The sequence below is a fragment of the Bombina bombina genome, chromosome 1, assembly GCF_027579735.1.
Source record: "Bombina bombina isolate aBomBom1 chromosome 1, aBomBom1.pri, whole genome shotgun sequence".
Lineage (NCBI taxonomy): Eukaryota > Metazoa > Chordata > Amphibia > Anura > Bombinatoridae > Bombina > Bombina bombina.
Window position 1 is genome coordinate 1,339,285,398 of NC_069499.1, and position 20,825 is coordinate 1,339,306,222.

General features: G+C 40.1%; 1 protein-coding gene across 3 annotated transcripts in view; it reads left to right on the forward strand.

Annotated features, from left to right (window-relative positions):
• The window catches only part of MMP15 (matrix metallopeptidase 15), a 153,954-nt gene that overhangs the window by 117,534 nt on the left and 15,595 nt on the right, over positions 1-20,825 (forward strand). For all 3 annotated transcript variants that reach the window (XM_053702446.1, XM_053702456.1, XM_053702436.1), the window contains exon 8: positions 5,427-5,577. In XM_053702446.1, the coding sequence (XP_053558421.1) occupies positions 5,427-5,577 (151 nt within the window). The remainder of the gene's footprint in view (positions 1-5,426; positions 5,578-20,825) is intronic.

Here is a 20,825-nt window from a genome sequence, read left to right on the forward strand (position 1 = left end):
GATATTAACACTTATTTAGCCTTGAGGAATCATTTATTCTGGGTATTTTGATATAATAATATCGGCAGGCACTGTTTTAGACACCTTATTCTTTAGGGGCTTTCCCAAAGCATAGGCAGAGTCTCATTTTCGCGCCGGTGTTGCGCACTTGTTTTTGAGAGGCATGGCATGCAGTCGCATGTGAGAGGAGCTCTGATACTGTTAAAAGACTTCTGAAGGCATCATTTGGTATCGTATTCCCCTTGGGTTTGGTTGGGTCTCAGCAAAGCAGATACCAGGGACTGTAAAGGGGTTAAAGCTTAAAACGGCTCCGGTTCCGTTATTTTAAGGGTTAAAGCTTCCAAAATTGGTGTGCAATATTTTCAAGGCTTTAAGACACTGTGGTGAAAGTTTGGTGAATTTTGAACAATTCCTTCATGTTTTTTCGCAATTGCAGTAATAAAGTGTGTTCAGTTTAAAATTTAAAGTGACAGTAACGGTTTTATTTCAAAACGTTTTTTGTACTTTCTTATCAAGTTTATGCCTGCTTAACATGTCTGAACTACCAGATAGACTGTGTTCTGAATGTGGGGAAGCCAGAATTCCTATTCATTTAAATAAATGTGATTTATGTGATAATGACAATGATGCCCAAGATGATTCCTCAAGTGAGGGGAGTAAGCATGGTACTGCATCATTCCCTCCTTCGTCTACACGAGTCTTGCCCACTCAGGAGGCCCCTAGTACATCTAGCGCGCCAATACTCCTTACTATGCAACAATTAACGGCTGTAATGGATAATTCTGTCAAAAACATTTTAGCCAAAATGAACCCTTGTCAGCGTAAGCGTGGATGCTCTGTTTTAGTTACTGAAGAGCATGACGACGCTGATATTAATATCTCTGAAGGGCCCCTAACCCAATCTGAGGGAGCCAGGGAGGTTTTGTCTGAGGGAGAAATTACTGATTTAGGGAACATTTCTCAGCAGGCTGAATCTGATGTGATTACTTTTAAATTTAAATTGGAACATCTCCGCATTTTGCTTAAGGAGGTATTATCCACTCTGGATGATTGTGAAAATTTGGTCATCCCAGAGAAACTATGTAAAATGGACAAGTTCCTAGAGGTGCCGGGGCTCCCAGAAGCTTTTCCTATACCCAAGCGGGTGGCGGACATTGTTAATAAAGAATGGGAAAGGCCCGGTATTCCTTTCGTCCCTCCCCCCATATTTAAAAAATTGTTTCCTATGGTCGACCCCAGAAAGGACTTATGGCAGTCAGTCCCCAAGGTCGAGGGAGCGGTTTCTACTTTAAACAAACGCACCACTATTCCCATAGAGGATAGTTGTGCTTTCAAAGATCCTATGGATAAAAAATTAGAAGGTTTGCTTAAAAAGATGTTTGTTCAGCAGGGTTACCTTCTACAACCCATTTCATGCATTGTCCCTGTCACTACAGCCGCATATTTCTGGTTTGATGAACTGATTAAGGTGCTCGATAGTGACTCTCCTCCTTATGAGGAGATTATGGACAGAGTCAATGCTCTCAAATTGGCTAATTCTTTCACTCTAGACGCCTCTTTGCAATTGGCTAAGTTAGCGGCTAAGAATTCTGGGTTTGCTATTGTGGCGCGCAGAGCGCTTTGGTTGAAATCTTGGTCGGCTGATGCGTCTTCCAAGAACAAGCTACTAAACATTCCTTTCAAGGGGAAAACGCTGTTTGGTCCTGACTTGAAAGAGATTATCTCTGATATCACTGGGGGTAAGGGCCATGCCCTTCCTCAGGATCGGCCTTTCAAGGCAAAAAATAGACCTAATTTTCGTCCCTTTCGTAAAAACGGACCAGCCCAAGGTGCTACGTCCTCTAAGCAAGAGGGTAATACTTCTCAGGCCAAGCCAGCTTGGAGACCAATGCAAGGCTGGAACAAGGGAAAGCAGGCAAAGAAACCTGCCACTGCTACCAAGACAGCATGAAATATCGGCCCCCGATCCGGGACCGGATCTGGTGGGGGGCAGACTCTCTCTCTTCGCTCAGGCTTGGGCAAGAGATGTTCTGGATCCTTGGGCGCTAGAAATAGTCTCCCAGGGTTATCTTCTGGAATTCAAGGGACTTCCCCCAAGGGGAAGGTTCCACAGGTCTCAGTTGTCTTCAGACCACATAAAAAGACAGGCGTTCTTACATTGTGTAGAAGACCTGTTAAAAATGGGAGTGATTCATCCTGTTCCATTGAGAGAACAAGGGATGGGGTTCTACTCCAATCTGTTCATAGTTCCCAAAAAAGAGGGAACGTTCAGACCAATCCTAGATCTCAAGATCTTAAACAAATTTCTCAAGGTCCCATCTTTCAAGATGGAAACCATTCGAACTATCCTCCCTTCCATCCAGGAAGGTCAATTCATGACCACGGTGGATTTAAAGGATGCGTATCTACATATTCCTATCCACAAGGAACATCATCGGTTCCTAAGGTTTGCATTCCTGGACAAACATTACCAGTTCGTGGCGCTTCCTTTCGGATTAGCCACTGCTCCAAGGATTTTCACAAAGGTACTAGGGTCCCTTCTAGCTGTGCTAAGACCAAGGGGCATTGCAGTTGTACCTTACCTGGACGACATTCTGATTCAAGCGTCGTCCCTCCCTCGAGCAAAGGCTCACACGGACATCGTCCTGGCCTTTCTCAGATCGCACGGCTGGAAAGTGAACGTGGAAAAGAGTTCTCTATCCCCGTCAACAAGGGTTCCCTTCTTGGGAACAATTATAGACTCCTCAGAAATGAGGATTTTTCTAACAGAGGCCAGAAAGACAAAGCTTCTGGACTCTTGTCGAATACTTCATTCCGTTCCTCTTCCTTCCGTAGCTCAGTGCATGGAAGTGATCGGGTTGATGGTAGCGACAATGGACATAGTTCCTTTTGCGCGCATTCATCTAAGACCATTACAACTGTGCATGCTCAGTCAGTGGAATGGGGACTATACAGACTTGTCTCCAAAGATACAAGTAAATCAGAGGACCAGAGACTCACTCCGTTGGTGGCTGTCCCTGGACAACCTGTCACGAGGGATGACATTCCACAGACCAGAGTGGGTCATTGTCACGACCGACGCCAGTCTGATGGGCTGGGGCGCGGTCTGGGGATCCCTGAAAGCTCAGGGTCTTTGGTCTCGGGAAGAATCTCTTCTACCGATAAATATTCTGGAACTGAGAGCGATATTCAATGCTCTCAAGGCTTGGCCTCGGCTAGCGAGGACCAAGTTCATACGGTTTCAATCAGACAACATGACGACTGTTGCGTACATCAACCATCAGGGGGGAACAAGGAGTTCCCTAGCGATGGAAGAAGTGACCAAGATTATTCTATGGGCGGAGTCTCACTCCTGCCACCTGTCTGCTATCCACATCCCGGGAGTGGAAAATTGGGAAGCGGATTTTCTGAGTCGTCAGACATTGCATCCGGGGGAGTGGGAACTCCATCCGGAAATCTTTGCCCAAGTCACTCAACTTTGGGGCATTCCAGACATGGATCTGATGGCCTCTCGTCAGAACTTCAAAGTTCCTTGCTACGGGTCCAGATCCAGGGATCCCAAGGCGGCTCTAGTGGATGCACTAGTAGCACCTTGGACCTTCAAACTAGCTTATGTGTTCCCGCCGTTTCCTCTCATCCCCAGGCTGGTAGCCAGGATCAATCAGGAGAGGGCGTCGGTGATCTTGATAGCTCCTGCGTGGCCACGCAGGACTTGGTATGCAGATCTGGTGAATATGTCATCGGCTCCACCTTGGAAGCTACCTTTGAGACGAGACCTTCTTGTTCAGGGTCCGTTCGAACATCCGAATCTGGTTTCACTCCAGCTGACTGCTTGGAGATTGAACGCTTGATTTTATCGAAGCGAGGTTTCTCAGATTCTGTTATCGATACTCTTGTTCAGGCCAGAAAGCCTGTAACTAGAAAGATTTACCACAAAATTTGGAAAAAATATATCTGTTGGTGTGAATCTAAAGGATTCCCTTGGGACAAGGTTAAGATTCCTAGGATTCTATCCTTCCTTCAAGAAGGATTGGAAAAAGGATTATCGGCAAGTTCCCTGAAGGGACAGATTTCTGCCTTGTCGGTGTTACTTCACAAAAAACTGGCAGCTGTGCCAGATGTTCAAGCCTTTGTTCAGGCTCTGGTTAGAATCAAGCCTGTTTACAAACCTTTGACTCCTCCTTGGAGTCTCAATCTAGTTCTTTCAGTTCTTCAGGGGGTTCCGTTTGAACCCTTGCATTCCGTTGATATTAAGTTATTATCTTGGAAAGTTTTGTTTTTAGTTGCAATTTCTTCTGCTAGAAGAGTTTCAGAATTATCTGCTCTGCAGTGTTCTCCTCCTTATCTGGTGTTCCATGCAGATAAGGTGGTTTTACGTACTAAACCTGGTTTTCTTCCAAAAGTTGTTTCTAACAAAAACATTAACCAGGAGATTATCGTACCTTCTCTGTGTCCGAAACCAGTTTCAAAGAAGGAACGCTTGTTGCACAATTTGGATGTTGTTCGCGCTCTAAAATTCTATTTAGATGCTACAAAGGATTTTAGACAAACATCTTCCCTGTTTGTTGTTTATTCAGGTAAAAGGAGAGGTCAAAAAGCAACTTCTACCTCTCTCTCTTTTTGGATTAAAAGCATCATCAGATTGGCTTACGAGACTGCCGGACGGCAGCCTCCCGAAAGAATCACGGCTCATTCCACTAGGGCTGTGGCTTCCACATGGGCCTTCAAGAACGAGGCTTCTGTTGATCAGATATGTAGGGCAGCGACTTGGTCTTCACTGCACACTTTTACCAAATTTTACAAATTTGATACTTTTGCTTCTTCTGAGGCTATTTTTGGGAGAAAGGTTTTGCAAGCCGTGGTGCCTTCCATTTAGGTGACCTGATTTGCTCCCTCCCTTCATCCGTGTCCTAAAGCTTTGGTATTGGTTCCCACAAGTAAGGATGACGCCGTGGACCGGACACACCTATGTTGGAGAAAACAGAATTTATGTTTACCTGATAAATTTCTTTCTCCAACGGTGTGTCCGGTCCACGGCCCGCCCTGGTTTTTTAATCAGGTCTGATAATTTATTTTCTTTAACTACAGTCACCACGGTACCATATGGTTTCTCCTATGCTATTATTCCTCCTTAACGTCGGTCGAATGACTGGGGTAGGCGGAGCCTAGGAGGGATCATGTGACCAGCTTTGCTGGGCTCTTTGCCATTTCCTGTTGGGGAGGAGAATATCCCACAAGTAAGGATGACGCCGTGGACCGGACACACCGTTGGAGAAAGAAATTTATCAGGTAAACATAAATTCTGTTATCTCTCGCTTGCAAACTATAGCACGCCACTCGTAATCTGGCCCTTAATTGTTTATTATATTCTGAAAATGAAATTGTGGCTAATTATATATTGTTGCCATATTCATTTATTATGACAGGAGACAAATATTGGGTTTTTCGAGAGGCCAACCTGGAATCTGGTTACCCACAAGCACTGACTACTTTTGGATATGGGATTCCCTATGACAGAGTTGATACCGCCATCTGGTGGGAACCTACAGGGCATACATACCTATTTCGTGGAGACATGTAAGTAATTTTGAATACTTAGTGCACCATAAACCAGAATGGTCTGTCTGGTAAACTGCTGAAATGTTATTATTTTAGACATTAATATATAGCAAGATGGTTACTGGCCATATGTAATTGCTCCTTTAATAGACTGTGTTTTACTCTGATCATTAAAGGGACACTAAAACCAATTTTTTTTTTCATGATTCAGATAGAGCATGCAATTTTAAGCAACTTTCTAATTTACTCCTATTATCAATTTGTCTTTGTTCTCTTGCTATCTTTATTTAAAAAGCAGGAATGTGATGCATAGGAGCCAGCCCATTTTTGGTGGAGAACCTGGGTTATGCTTGCTTATTGGTTGGGTAAATGTAAGCCTCCAATAAGCAAGCCCTATCCATGGTGCTGTACCTAAAATGGGCTGGCTGCTAAGATGTATGTTCCTGCTTTTTAAATAAAGATAGCAAGAGAACAAAGACATTTGATAATAGGAGTAAATTAGAAAATGTATTAAAATTGTATGCTCTATCTGAATCATGAAAGAAAAAAAATTGGGTTCAGTGTACCTTTAACTCCTTTCCACTAAGTGGACCAACCAGAACTGAAGAAGAACAGTCTCACTATCATACTTTATCCCTCCTAGAAATCTTTTCAGGACAGCATATGGCTTCACCTGGCATGGATCATAGAGCCATTAAACACATGTACTATGCGGTCGCTCCATACGGTTTTTGTAAACCATATACTTCACTAACTAGAAGCCTTGCTCATGTTTATCAAGAACAACATAGGAGAGAGGGGCACAGCTCTGTAGGTTATTCTATATGTATAGCTCCGTCCAGGATGCAGCCCGTGTGTGCCTTGCATGGGGAACAGTTCAGCTGAAATATATCTGTTTGTCACCATCCAGAAACCAGTCCAATATTTTAAGCAGAACTATCAATATCTTCCCATCTTTAATTTATATGTATGTAGTGGAAATTGTGTGCATTGTTCAGTGTTTCCACTTTATAAATTAAAGGTAATAAGAACATTTTGTTAATGGAAATAAATTAGAAAGTTGTTTAAAATTGCTACTCTGTCTGAATCAAGAAAGTTTAGTTTTGACTTGAGTGTCCCTTTAAATATATCACATGGTTTTTATATTTCAATAACTAAAGAAGAGTTTAAGGGGAGTAATGGTAGTGTGTGCAAAATGCCTCTATAATTAAGGGTTCAGGGAAGGAAGAGCATCCTTTGCCAGTTGATTTTGCACAAATGCTCACATGCTAGCATACACCTGCACATAGCGCTGTAGACAAAACTGGGGATGAAGAGAGCGCCTGGAAGACACAAACACAGACAGGACACCTACATGAACACAAGTAAAGGAAACGGACACCCTCACAGCAGGACACACATACAGTGAAGAAGTCTCATGCTCAAATCATAAGAATTTATAAGTTACATACATAGTATTAATAGTATTACTAATACCTATCTTACAGTTGTATACACAAAGGCATAATTCATTCTCACGAGCAGACATGTCACAGGCTCCTGCAGTGACAGGACCATAGATACCGGGGGGATGTTTAGATAAATCAGTGGGAAAACAGGAAAAGTGGGAGAAGAGATAAAACATATTAGTGACAGGAAGTTCTCCAGCTCCAAGAGAGCGTAAGAGGAGATAACTTGTTTTCGAGGTCATCGGGAGCTTGCAGGATAAACAAATCTGTGATGTCCCACAAGGGCCGATATATTGTCCCCTATAAGATGGGAATTACCAGTTATTATTTTCTGCTTGGATTTCTGGAGAAATAAATAAATAGCAAATACAATGTTTTATTATGTTACAATTTTACTTGTCTTTTCTGTTTCAAATTGATTGGTAAATGTAAGCAGTCTCTGTCTGTGTCCAGTTAACAGCGCTATCTCTTACTAGTATCACTTTCATTGTATGGTGCAACCCCCCTATAACAGATATGTGCAGAGAATATCATCTTTATGCCTCAGTGTATTCCCCATTGAACAGTTTCCTATGTCTGTAGCAGGGAAATGCTCAACAGCTCTCCATCTGCATAGTGTTTCCGTCAGTCTTCACAGCAACCATTATGTCTTTCTCTAGTTTATCCACCTCTTTTTAGTCACTGAATCTGTAGCCCATTGGTCACCCTTCCTTTTTGTTACATCTGATGTACTTTTAAAGGGACAGTCCAGTCCAAAAAAAACTTTCATAATTCAAATAGGGCATGCAACTTTCCAATTTATTTTTATCACCAATTTTACTTTGTTCTTTAAGGCAGTGTTTTTCAACCAGTGTGCCGTGGCACACTAGTGTGCCATGAGAGATCCTCAGGTGTGCCACGGCAGACTGACAACAGTGTGACATTTTTTAAACTTTGCTTGTTTTTTACTCCCAGTGCAGGGGTAGTTTGTAGGAGGCATGGCATAACAGCACAATACATACAGTATGTGTGTGTTTGTGTGTATGTGTATATATATATATGCTGTATTAGGCTACAATGTGTGATTTTTTTTTTAATTTTGGGATGGTGGTGTGCCACAGGATTTTTTAATGTAAAAAGTGTGCCACGGCAAAAAAAAGGTTAAAAATCACTGCTTTAAGGTGCTAAACCTAGGAGGTTCATATGCTAATTTCTTAGACTTTGAAGGCCGCCTCTAATCAGAATGGTTTTTTGCCACTAGACGGCGTTAGTTCATGTGTTTCATATAGATGACATTGAGCTCATGCATGTGAATTTACCGAGGAGTGAGCACTGATTGGCTAAAACTGAAAAAAGAACTGAAATAAGGGGGCAGTCTGCAGGGGCTTAGATACAAGGTAATCACAGAGGTAACAAGTGTATTATTATAACTGTGTTGGTTATGCAAAACTGGGGAATGAGTAATAAAGGGATATTCTATCTTCGTGTTGACTGTCCCTTTAAAAATCAGATGATACCATTGACTCTTAAATAATGCCTGTGATAACCCATGTACTGCATTTATGTTATACAATAAAAGTTCATCATAATACATTCAGCCTGTTTTGCTAGAAAAGTTTACAAGAAAATACATTATTTATGCATTTGACCCAGAAAGTGTTCTGCTATTAGTAGGTTTCTAGGTTTTTTAAAAAAATATATGTTATATCTTATGCAATGCAGCTTAAGTTATGAATATGATGATCCATCGGAGGGTTAAACAGTTAAAAAAAAAAATAATTTAAAATGTACAATATTCTCAAATAAAGATTCCGTGGTTGATGCGCAGAGTGTATCTACCAATCCGCATCTGTGAGAAAACGTGTTGTGCAGATTTAAAGGGACAGTCTACAAAATATTTTTTCTTTTAAAAGATAGATAATCCCTTTATTACCCATTCCCCAGTTTTGCAAAACCAACACTGTTATATTAATACACTTTTTACCTCTGTGATTACCTTGTATCTAAGGCTCTGCAAACTGCCCCTTTATTTCAGCTTTATTTAGCTTTCATCTACGAATACCAAGAGAACAAAGCAAAATTGGTTATACAAGTACATTGGAAAGTTGTTTAACCCCTTAGTGACCAGACTATTTTTCAATTTTCTTACCTTTGAGACCAGGGCTATTTTTACATTTCTGCAGTGTTTGTGTTTAGCTGTAAATTTCCGCTTTCTCATTTACTGTACCTTTTTTTGCAAGTTATAGGGGAATTAGTACAAGTAGCACTTTGCTATTTCCAAACCATTTTTTTTCCAAAATATCTGATATCTGTCAGTAATCCCTGAATAACCTTTTACATGTATATATATTTCTTTCATGTAATTAGCAAGAGTCCATGAGCTAGTGACGTATGGGATATACATTCCTACCAGGAGGGGCAAAGTTTCCCAAACCTCAAAATGCCTATAAATACACCCCTCACCACACCCACAAATCAGTTTTACAAACTTTGCCTCCTATGGAGGTGGTGAAGTAAGTTTGTGCTAGATTCTACGTTGATATGCGCTCCGCAGCAGGTTGGAGCCCGGTTTTCCTCTCAGCGTGCAGTGAATGTCAGAGGGATGTGAGGAGAGTATTGCCTATTTGAATTCAATGATCTCCTTCTACGGGGTCTATTTCATAGGTTCTCTGTTATCGGTCGTAGAGATTAATCTCTTACCTCCCTTTTCAGATCGACGATATACTCTTATATATACCATTACCTCTACTGATTTTCGTTTCAGTACTGGTTTGGCTTTCTACAACTTGTAGATGAGTGTCCTGGGGTAAGAAAGTCTTATTTTCTGTGACACTCTAAGCTATGGTTGGGCACTTTTTTTATAAAGTTCTAAATATATGTATTCAAACATTTATTTGCCTTGACTCAGGATGTTCAACGTTCCTTATTTCAGACAGTCGGTTTCATATTTGGGATAATGCATATGAATAAATCAATTTTTTCTTACCTTAAAATTTGACTTTTTTTTCTGTGGGCTGTTAGGCTCGCGGGGGCTGAAAATGCTTCATTTTATTGCGTCATTCTTGGCGCGGACTTTTTTGGCGCAAATTTTTTTTTCTGTTTCCGGCGTCATACGTGTCGACGGACGTTGCATCATTTTTGACGTTTTTTTTGCGCCAAAAGTGTCGGCGTTCCGGATGTGGCGTCATTTTTGGCGCCAAAAGCATTTAGGCGCCAAATAATGTGGCCGTCTTTTTTGGCGCTAAAAAAAATATGGGCGTCACTATTGTCTCCACATTATTTAAGTCTCATTATTTATTGCTTCTGGTTGCTAGAAGCTTGTTCACTGGCATTTTTTCCCATTCCTGAAACTGTCATTTAAGGAATTTGATCAATTTTGCTTTATATGTTGTTTTTTCTATTACATATTGCAAGATGTCCCACGTTAACACTGAGTCAGAAGATACTTCTGGAAAATCGCTGCCTGGTGCTGGATCTACCAAAGCTAAGTGTATCTGCTGTAAACTTATGGTATCTGTTCCTCCAGCTGTTGTTTGTACTGATTGTCATGACAAACTTGTTAATGCAGATAATATTTCCTTTAGTACTGTTACATTACCTGTTGCTGTTCCGTCAACATCTAATGCTCAGAGTGTTCCTGATAACAGAAGAGATTTTGTTTCTAAATCCATTAAGAAGGCTATGTCTGTTATTCCTCCTTCTAGTAAACGTAAAAAGTCTTTTAAAACTTCTTATTTTTCAGATGAATTTTTAAATGAACATCATCATTCTGATTCTGATAATGGTTCTTCTGGTTCAGAGGATTCTGTCTCAGAGGTTGATGCTGATAAATCTTCATATTTATTTAAAATGGAATTTATTCGTTCTTTACTTAAAGAAGTCCTTATTGCATTAGAAATTGAGGATTCTGGTCCTCTTGATACTAAATCTAAACGTTTAAATAAGGTTTTTAAATCTCCTGTAGTTATTCCAGAAGTTTTTCCTGTCCCTGATGCTATTTCTGAAGTAATTTCCAGGGAATGGAATAATTTGGGTAATTCATTTACTCCTTCTAAACGTTTTAAGCAATTATATCCTGTGCCATCTGACAGATTAGAGTTTTGGGACAAAATCCCTAAGGTTGATGGGGCTATCTCTACTCTTGCTAAGCGTACTACTATTCCTACGGCAGATGGTACTTCCTTTAAGGATCCTTTAGATAGGAAAATTGAATCCTTTCTAAGAAAAGCTTACTTGTGTTCAGGTAATCTTCTTAGACCTGCTATATCTTTAGCGGATGTTGCTGCAGCTTCAACTTTTTGGTTAGAAGCTTTAGCGCAACAAGTAACAGATCATAATTCTCATAGCATTATTAATCTTCTTCAACATGCTAATAATTTTATTTGTGATGCCATCTTTGATATCATTAGAGTTGATGTCAGGTAAATGTCTCTAGCTATTTTAGCTAGAAGAGCTTTATGGCTTAAAACTTGGAATGCTGATATGTCTTCTAAGTCTACTCTGCTTTCCCTTTCTTTCCAGGGTAATAAATTATTTGGTTCTCAGTTGGATTCTATTATCTCAACTGTTACTGGAGGGAAAGGAACTTTTTTACCACAGGATAAAAAATCTAAAGGTAAATTTAGGTCTAATAATCGTTTTCGTTCCTTTCGTCACAACAAGGAACAAAAGCCTGATCCTTCATCCTCAGGAGCGGTATCAGTTTGGAAACCATCTCCAGTCTGGAATAAATCCAAGCCTTTTAGAAAACCAAGTCGACATGAAGGTGCGGCCCTCATTCCAGCTCAGCTGGTAGGGGGCAGATTACGTTTTTTCAAAGAAATTTGGATCAATTCCGTTCACAATCTTTGGATTCAGAACATTGTTTCAGAAGGGTACAGAATTGGCTTCAAGATAAGGCCTCCTGCAAAGAGATTTCTTTCATGTAATTAGCAAGAGTCCATGAGTTAGTGACGTATGGGATATACATTCCTACCAGGAGGGGCAAAGTTTCCCAAACCTTAAAATGCCTATAAATACACCCCTCACCACACCCACAAATCAGTTTTTACAAACTTTGCCTCCTATGGAGGTGGTGAAGTAAGTTTGTGCTAGATTCTACGTTGATATGCGCTCCGCAGCAGGTTGGAGCCCGGTTTTCCTCTCAGCGTGCAGTGAATGTCAGAGGGATGTGAGGAGAGTATTGCCTATTTGAATGCAATGATCTCCTTCTACGGGGTCTATTTCATAGGTTCTCTGTTATCGGTCGTAGAGATTCATCTCTTACCTCCCTTTTCAGATCTACGATATACTCTTATATATATACCATTACCTCTGCTGATTTTCGTTTCAGTACTGGTTTGGCTTTCTACAACATGTAGATGAGTGTCCTGGGGTAAGTAAGTAAGCTTATTTTCTGTGACACTCTAAGCTATGGTTAGGCACTTTTTTATAAAGTTCTAAATATATGTATTCAAACATTTATTTGCCTTGACTCAGGATGTTCAACATTCCTTATTTTCAGACAGTCAGTTTCATATTTGGGATAATGCATTTGAATCAATCATTTTTTCTTACCTTAAAAAAATTTGACTTTTTCTCTGTGGGCTGTTAGGCTCGCGGGGGCTGAAAATGCTTCATTTTATTGCGTCATTCTTGGCGCGGACTTTTTTGGCGCAAATTTTTTTTTCTGTTTCCGGCGTCATACGTGTCGCCGGAAGTTGCGTCATTTTTTGACGTTTTTTTTGCGTCAAAAGTGTCGGCGTTCCGGATGTGGCGTCATTTTTGGCACCAAAAGCATTTAGGCGCCAAATAATGTGGGCGTCTTATTTGGCGCTAAAAAATATGGGCGTCATTTTTGTCTCCACATTATTTAAGTCTCATTATTTATTGCTTCTGGTTGCTAGAAGCTTGTTCACTGGCATTTTTTTCCCATTCCTGAAACTGTCATTTAAGGAATTTGATCAATTTTGCTTTATATGTTGTTTTTTCTATTACATATTGCAAGATGTTCCACGTTGCAACTGAGTCAGAAGATACTTCAGGAAAATCGCTGCCCGGTGCTGGAGCTACCAAGCTAAGTGTATCTGCTATAAACTTTTGGTATCTGTTTCTCCAGCTGTTGTTTGTATTGAATGTCATGACAAACTTGTTAATGCAGATAAAATTTCCTTTAGTACTGTTACATTACCTGTTGCTGTTCCGTCAACATCTAATTCTCAGAGTGTTCTTGATAACATAAGAGATTTTATTTTTAAATCCATTAAGAAGGCTATGTCTGTTATTTCTCCTTCTAGTATACATAAAAGTCTTTTAAAACTTCTCTTTTTTCAGATGAATTTTTAAATGAACATCATCATTCTGTTACTGATAATGGTTCTTCTGGTTCAGAGGTTTCTGTCTCAGAGGTGATGCTGATAAATCTTCGTATTTGTTCAAGATGGAATTTATTCGTTCTTTACTTAAAGAAGTATTAATTGCATTAGAAATAGAGGATTCTGGTCCTCTTGATTCTAAATCTAAACGTTTAAATAAGGTTTTTAAATCTCCTGTAGTTATTCCAGAAGTGTTTTCTCTCCCTGATGCTATTTCTGAAGTAATTTCCAGGGAATGGAATAATTTGGGTAATTCATTTACTCCTTCTAAAACGTTTTAAGCAATTATATCCTGTGCCATCTGACAGATTAGAGTTTTGGGACAAAATCCCTAAGGTTAATGGGGCTGTCTCTACTCCTGCTATATTTTTAGCGGATGTTGCTGCAGCTTCAACTTTTTGGTTAGAAGCTTTAGCGCAACAAGTAACAGATCATAATTCTTATAGCATTATTATTATTCTATAACATGCTATTAATTTTATTTGTGATACCATCTTTGATATCATTAGAGTTGATGTCAGGTATATGTCTCTAGCTATTTTAGCTAGAAGAGCTTTATGGCTTAAAACTTGGAATGCTGATATGTCTTCTAAGTCAACTTTGCTATCCCTTTCTTTCCAGGGTAATAAATTATTCGGTTCTCAGTTGGATTCTATTATCTCAACTGTTACTGGAGGGAAGGGAACTTTTTTACCAAAGGATAAAAAATCTAAAGGTAAATTTAGGTCTAATAATCGTTTTCGTTCCTTTCCTCACAACAAGGAACAAAAGCCTGATCCTTCATCCTCAGGAGCGGTATCAGTTTGGAAACCATTTCCAGTTTGGAATATATCCCAGCCTTATAGAAACCCAAAGCCAGCTCCTAGGTACCCATGAAGGTGCGGCCCTCATTCCAGCTCAGCTGGTATGGGGCAGATTACGTTTTCTTCAAAGAAATTTGGATCAATTCCGTTCACAATCTCTGGTTTCAGAACATTGTTTCAGAAAGGTACAGAATTGGCTTCAAGTTAAGGCCTCCTGCAAAGAGATTTTTTTCTTTCCCGTGTCCCAGTAAACCCAGCAAAGGCTCAGCATTTCTGAAATGTGTTTCAGATCTAGAGTTGGCTGGAGTAATTTTGCCAGTTCCAGTTCTGGAACAGGGGCTGGGGTTTTATTCTATCTCTTCATTGTACCAAAGAAGGTCAATTCCTTCAGACCAGTTCCGGATCTATCAATATTGAATCGTTATGTAAGGATACCAACATTCAAGATGGTAACTGTAGGACTATCCTGCCTTTTGTTTAGCAAGGGCATTATATGTCTACAATAGATTTACAGGATGCATATCTGCATATTCCGATTCATCCAGATCACTTTTAGTTTCTGAGATTCTCTTTTTAGACAAGCATTACCAGTTTTGTGGCTCTACCGTTTGGCCTAGCATCAGCTCCAAGAATTTTTTCAAAGGTTCTCGGTGCCCTTCTGTCTGTAATCAGAGAACAGTGTATTGGTATTTCCTTATTTTGGACGATATCTTGGTACTTGCTCAGTCTTCACATTTCGCAGAATCTCATACGAATCGACTTGTGTTGTTTCTTCAAGATCATGGTTGGAGGATCAATTTACCAAAAAGTTCATTGATTCCTCAGACAAGGGTAACCTTTTTAGGTTTCCAGATAGATTCAGTGTCTATGACTCTGTCTTTGTCAGACAAGAGAAGTCTAACATTGATATCAGCTTGTCAAAACCTTCAGTCACAATCATTCTCTTTGGTAGCCTTATGCATGGAAATTTTAGGTCTTATGACTGCTGCATCGGACGCGATCTCCTTTGCTCGTTTTCACATGCGACCTCTTCAGCTCAGTATGCTGAACCAATGGTGCAGGGATTACACAAAGATATCTCAATTAATATCTTTAAACCGATTATACGACACTCTCTGACGTGGTGGACAGATCACCATCGTTTAGTTCAGGGGGCTTCTTTGTTCTTCCGACCTGGACTATAATCTCAACAGATGCAAGTCTTACAGGTTGGGGAGCTGTGTGGGGGTCTCTGACGGCACAAGGGGTTTGGGAATCTCAGGAGGTGAGATTACCGATCAATATTTTGGAATTTTCAGAGCTCTTCAGTCTTGGCCTCTTCTGAAGAGAGAGTTGTTCATTTGTTTTCAGATAGACAATGTCACAACTGTGGCATACATCAATCATCAAGGAGGGACTCACAGTCCTCTGGCTATGAAATAAGTATCTCGAATTTTGGTTTGGGCGGAATCCAGCTCCTGTCTAATCTCTGCGGTTCATATCCCAGGTATAGACAATTGGGAAGCGGATTATCTCAGTCGCCAAACGTTGCATCTGGGCGAATGGTCTCTTCACCCAGAGGTATTTCTTCAGATTGTTCAAATGTGGGAACTCCCAGAAATAGATCTGATGGCTTCTCATCTAAACAAGAAACTTCCCAGGTATCTGTCCAGATCCCGGGATCCTCAGGCGGAGGCAGTGGATGCATTATCACTTCCTTGGAAGTATCATCCTGCCTTTATCTTTCCGCCTCTAGTTCTTCTTCCAAGAGTATTCTCCAAGATTCTGAAGGAATGCTCGTTTGTTCTGCTGGTAGCTCCAGCATGGCCTCACAGGTTTTGGTATGCGGATCTTGTCCGGATGGCCTCTTGCCAGCTGTGGACTCTTCCGTTAGGACCAGACCTTCTGTCGCAAGGTCCTTTCTTCCATCAGGATCTCAAATCCTTAAATTTTAAGGTATGGAGTTTGAACGCTTGATTCTTGGTCAAAGAGGTTTCTCTGACTCTGTGATTAATACTATGTGACAGGCTCGTAAATCTGTATCTAGAGAGATATATTATAGAGTCTGGAAGACTTATATTTCTTGGTGTCTTTCTCATCATTTTTCTTGGCATTCTTTTAGAATACCGAGAATTTTACAGTTTCTTCAGGATGGTTTAGATAAAGGTTTGTCCGCAAGTTCCTTGAAAGGACAAATCTCTGCTCTTTCTGTTCTTTTTCACAGAAAGATTGCTAATCTTCCTGATATTCATTGTTTTGTACAAGCTTTGGTTCGTATAAAACCTGTCATTAAGTCAATTTCTCCTCCTTGGAGTTTGAATTTGGTTCTGGGGGCTCTTCAAGCTCCTCCTTTTGAACCCATGCATTCTTTGGTCATTATATTACTTTCTTGGAAAGTTTTTTTTCTTTTGGCCATCTCTTCTGCCAGAAGAGTCTCTGAATTATCTGCTCTTTCTTGTGAGTCTCCTTTTCTGATTTTTCATCAGGATAAGGCGGTGCTGCGAACTTCTTTTGAATTTTTTACCTAAGGTTGTGAATTCTAACAACATTAGTAGAGAAATTGTGGTTCCTTCATTATGTCCTAATCCTATGAATTCTAAGGAGAAATCATTGCATTCTTTGGATGCTGTTAGAGCTTTGTAATATTATGTTGAAGCTACTAAGTCTTTCAGAAAGACTTCTAGTCTATTTGTCATCTTTTCCGGTTCTAGAAAAGGCCAGAAAGCTTCTGTCATTTCTTTGGCATCTTGGTTGAAATCTTTATTTCATCATGCCTATGTCGAGTCGGGTAAAACTCCGCCTCAAAGGATTACAGCTCATTCTACTAGGTCAGTTTCTACTTCCTGGGCGTTTAGGAACGAAGCTTCGGTTGATCAGATTTGCAAAGCAGCAACTTGGTCCTCTTTGCATACTTTTACTAAATTCTACCATTTTGATGTGTTTTCTTCTTCTGAAGCAGTTTTTGGTAGAAAAGTACTTCAGGCAGCGGTTTCAGTTTGAATCTTCTGCTTATGTTTTCATTAAACTTTATTTTGGGTGTGGATTATTTTCAGCAGGAATTGGCTGTCTTTATTTTATCCCTCCCTCTCTAGTGACTCTTGCGTGGAAAGATCCACATCTTGGGTAGTCATTATCCCATACGTCACTAGCTCATGGACTCTTGCTAATTACATGAAAGAAAACATAATTTATGTAAGAACTTACCTGATAAATTCATTTCTTTCATATTAGCAAGAGTCCATGAGGCCCACCCTTTTTTTGTGGTGGTTATGATTTTTTTGTATAAAGCACAATTATTCCAATTCCTTATTTTTTATGCTTTCGCACTTTTTTCTTATAACCCCACTTCTTGGCTATTCGTTAAACTGATTTGTGGGTGTGGTGAGGGGTGTATTTATAGGCATTTTAAGGTTTGGGAAACTTTGCCCCTCCTGGTAGGAATGTATATCCCATACGTCACTAGCTCATGGACTCTTGCTAATATGAAAGAAATGAATTTATCAGGTAAGTTCTTACATAAATTATGTTTTTTTCTTTCCCGTGTCCCAGTAAACCCAGCGAAGGCTCAAGCATTTCTGAATTGTGTTTCAGATCTAGAGTTGGCTGGAGTAATTATGCCAGTTCCAGTTCTGGAACAGGGGCTGGGGTTTTATTCAAATCTCTTCATTGTACCAAAGAAGGAGAATTCCTTCAGACCAGTTCTGGATCTAAAAATATTGAATCGTTATGTAAGGATACCAACATTCAAAATGGTAACTGTAAGGACTATCCTGCCTTTTGTTCAGCAAGGGCATTATATGTCTACAATAGATTTACAGGATGCATATCTGCATATTCCGATTCATCCAGATCACTATCAGTTTCTGAGATTCTCTTTCCTAGACAAGCATTAACAGTTTGTGGCTCTACCGTTTGGCCTAGCAACAGCTCCAAGAATTTTTACAAAGGTTCTCGGTGCCCTTCTGTCTGTAATCAGAGAACAGGGTATTGTGGTATTTCCTTATTTGGACGATATCTTGGTACTTGCTCAGTCTTCACATTTAGCAGAATCTCATACTTATCGACTTGTGTTGTTTCTTCAAGATCATGGTTGGAGGATCAATTTACCAAAAAGTTCATTGATTCCTCAGACAAGGGTAACCTTTTTAGGTTTCCAGATAGATTCAGTGTCCATGACTCTGTCTTTGACAGACAAGAGACGTCTAAAATTGATATCAGCTTGTCGAAACCTTCAGTCACAATCATTCCCTTCGGTAGCCTTATGCATGGAAATTCTAGGTCTTATGACTGCTGCATCGGACGCGATCCCCTTTGCTCGTTTTCACATGCGACCTCTTCAGCTCTGTATGCTGAACCAGTGGTGCAGGGATTACACAAAGATATCTCAATTAATATCTTTAAAGCCGATTGTACGACGTTCTCTGACGTGGTGGACAGATCACCATCGTTTAGTTCAGGGGGCTTCTTTTGTTCTTCTGACCTGGACTGTAATTTCAACAGATGCAAGTCTTACAGGTTGGGGAGCTGTGTGGGGGTCTCTGACAGCACAAGGGGTTTGGGAATCTCAGGAGGTGAGATTACCGATCAATATTTTTCAGAGCTCTTCAGTCATGGCCTCTTCTAAAGAGAGAATCGTTCATTTGTTTTCAGACAGACAATGTCACAACTGTGGCATACATTAATCATCAAGGAGGGACTCACAGTCCTCTGGCTATGAAAGAAGTATCTCGAATTCTGGTATGGGCGGAATCCAGCTCCTGTCTAGTTTCTGCGGTTCATATCCCAGGTATAGACAATTGGGAAGCGGATTATCTCAGTCGCCAAACGTTACATCCGGGCGAATGGTCTCTTCACCCAGAGGTATTTCTTCAGATTGTTCAAATGTGGGGATTTCCAGAAATAGATTTGATGGCCTCTCATCTAAACAAGAAACTTCCCAGGTATCTGTCCAGATCCAGGGATCCTCAAGCGGAAGCAGTGGATGCATTGTCACTTCCTTGGAAGTATCATCCTGCCTATATCTTTCCGCCTCTAGTTCTTCTTCCAAGAGTAATCTCCAAGATTCTGAAGGAATGCTCGTTTGTTCTGCTGGTAGCTCCAGCATGGCCTCACAGGTTTTGGTATGCGGATCTTGTCCGGATGGCCTCTTGCCAACCGTGGACTCTTCCGTTAAGACCAGACCTTCTGTCGCAAGGTCCTTTTTTCCATCAGGATCTCAAATCCTTAAATTTAAAGGTGTGGAGATTGAACGCTTGATTCTTAGTCAAAGAGGTTTCTCTGACTCTGTGATTAATACTATGTTACAGGCTCGTAAATCCGTATCTAGGGAGATATATTATAGAGTCTGGAAGACTTATATTTCTTGGTGTCTTTCTCATCATTTTTCCTGGCATTCTTTTAGAATTCCGAGAATTTTACAGTTTCTTCAGGATGGTTTGGATAAAGGTTTGTCTGCAAGTTCCTTGAAAGGACAAATCTCTGCTCTTTCTGTTCTTTTTCACAGAAAGATTGCTAATCTTCCTGATATTCATTGTTTTGTACAAGCTTTGGTTCGTATAAAACCTGTCATTAAGTCAATTTCTCCTCCTTGGAGTTTGAATTTGGTTCTGGGGGCTCTTCAAGCTCCTCCGTTTGAACCTATGCATTCATTGGACATTAAATTACTTTCTTGGAAAGTTTTGTTCCTTTTGGCCATCTCTTCTGCCAGAAGAGTTTCTGAATTATCTGCTCTTTCTTGTGAGTCTCCTTTTCTGATTTTTCACCAGGATAAGGCGGTGTTGCGAACTTCTTTTAAATTTTTACCTAAGGTTGTGAATTCTAACAACATTAGTAGAGAAATTGTGGTTCCTTCATTATGTCCTAACCCTAAGAATTCTAAGGAGAAATCATTGCATTCTTTGGATGTAGTTAGAGCTTTGAAATATTATGCTGAAGCTACTAAGAATTTCAGAAAGACTTCTAGTCTATTTGTTATCTTTTCCGGTTCTAGGAAAGGTCAGAAGGCCTCTGCCATTTCTTTGGCATCTTGATTGAAATCTTTAATTCATCATGCTTATGTCGAGTCGGGTAAAACTCCGCCTCAAAGGATTACAGCTCATTCTACTAGGTCAGTTTCTACTTCCTGGGCGTTTAGGAATGAAGCTTCGGTTGATCAGATTTGCAAAGCAGCAACTTGGTCTTCTTTGCATACTTTTACTAAATTCTACCATTTTGATGTGTTTTCTTCTTCTGAAGCTGTTTTTGGTAGAAAAGTACTTCAGGCAGCTGTTTCAGTTTGAATCTTCTGCTTATATTTTCAGTTTTTTTTCTTTATAAGATTTAAACTTTATTTTTGGGTGTGGATTTTTTTCAGCGGAATTGGCTGTCTTTATTTTATCCCTCCCTCTCTAGTGTCTCTTGCGTGGAAGATCCACATCTTGGGTAGTCATTATCCCATACGTCACTAGCTCATGGACTCTTGCTAATTACATGAAAGAAAACATAATTTATGTAAGAACTTACCTGATAAATTAATTTCTTTCATATTAGCAAGAGTCCATGAGGCCCACCCTTTTTTGTGGTGGTTATGATTTTTTTTGTATAAAGCACAATTATTCCAATTCCTTATATTTATGCTTCGCACTTTTTTCTTATCACCCCACTTCTTGGCTCTTCGTTAAACTGATTTGTGGGTGTGGTGAGGGGTGTATTTATAGGCATTTTGA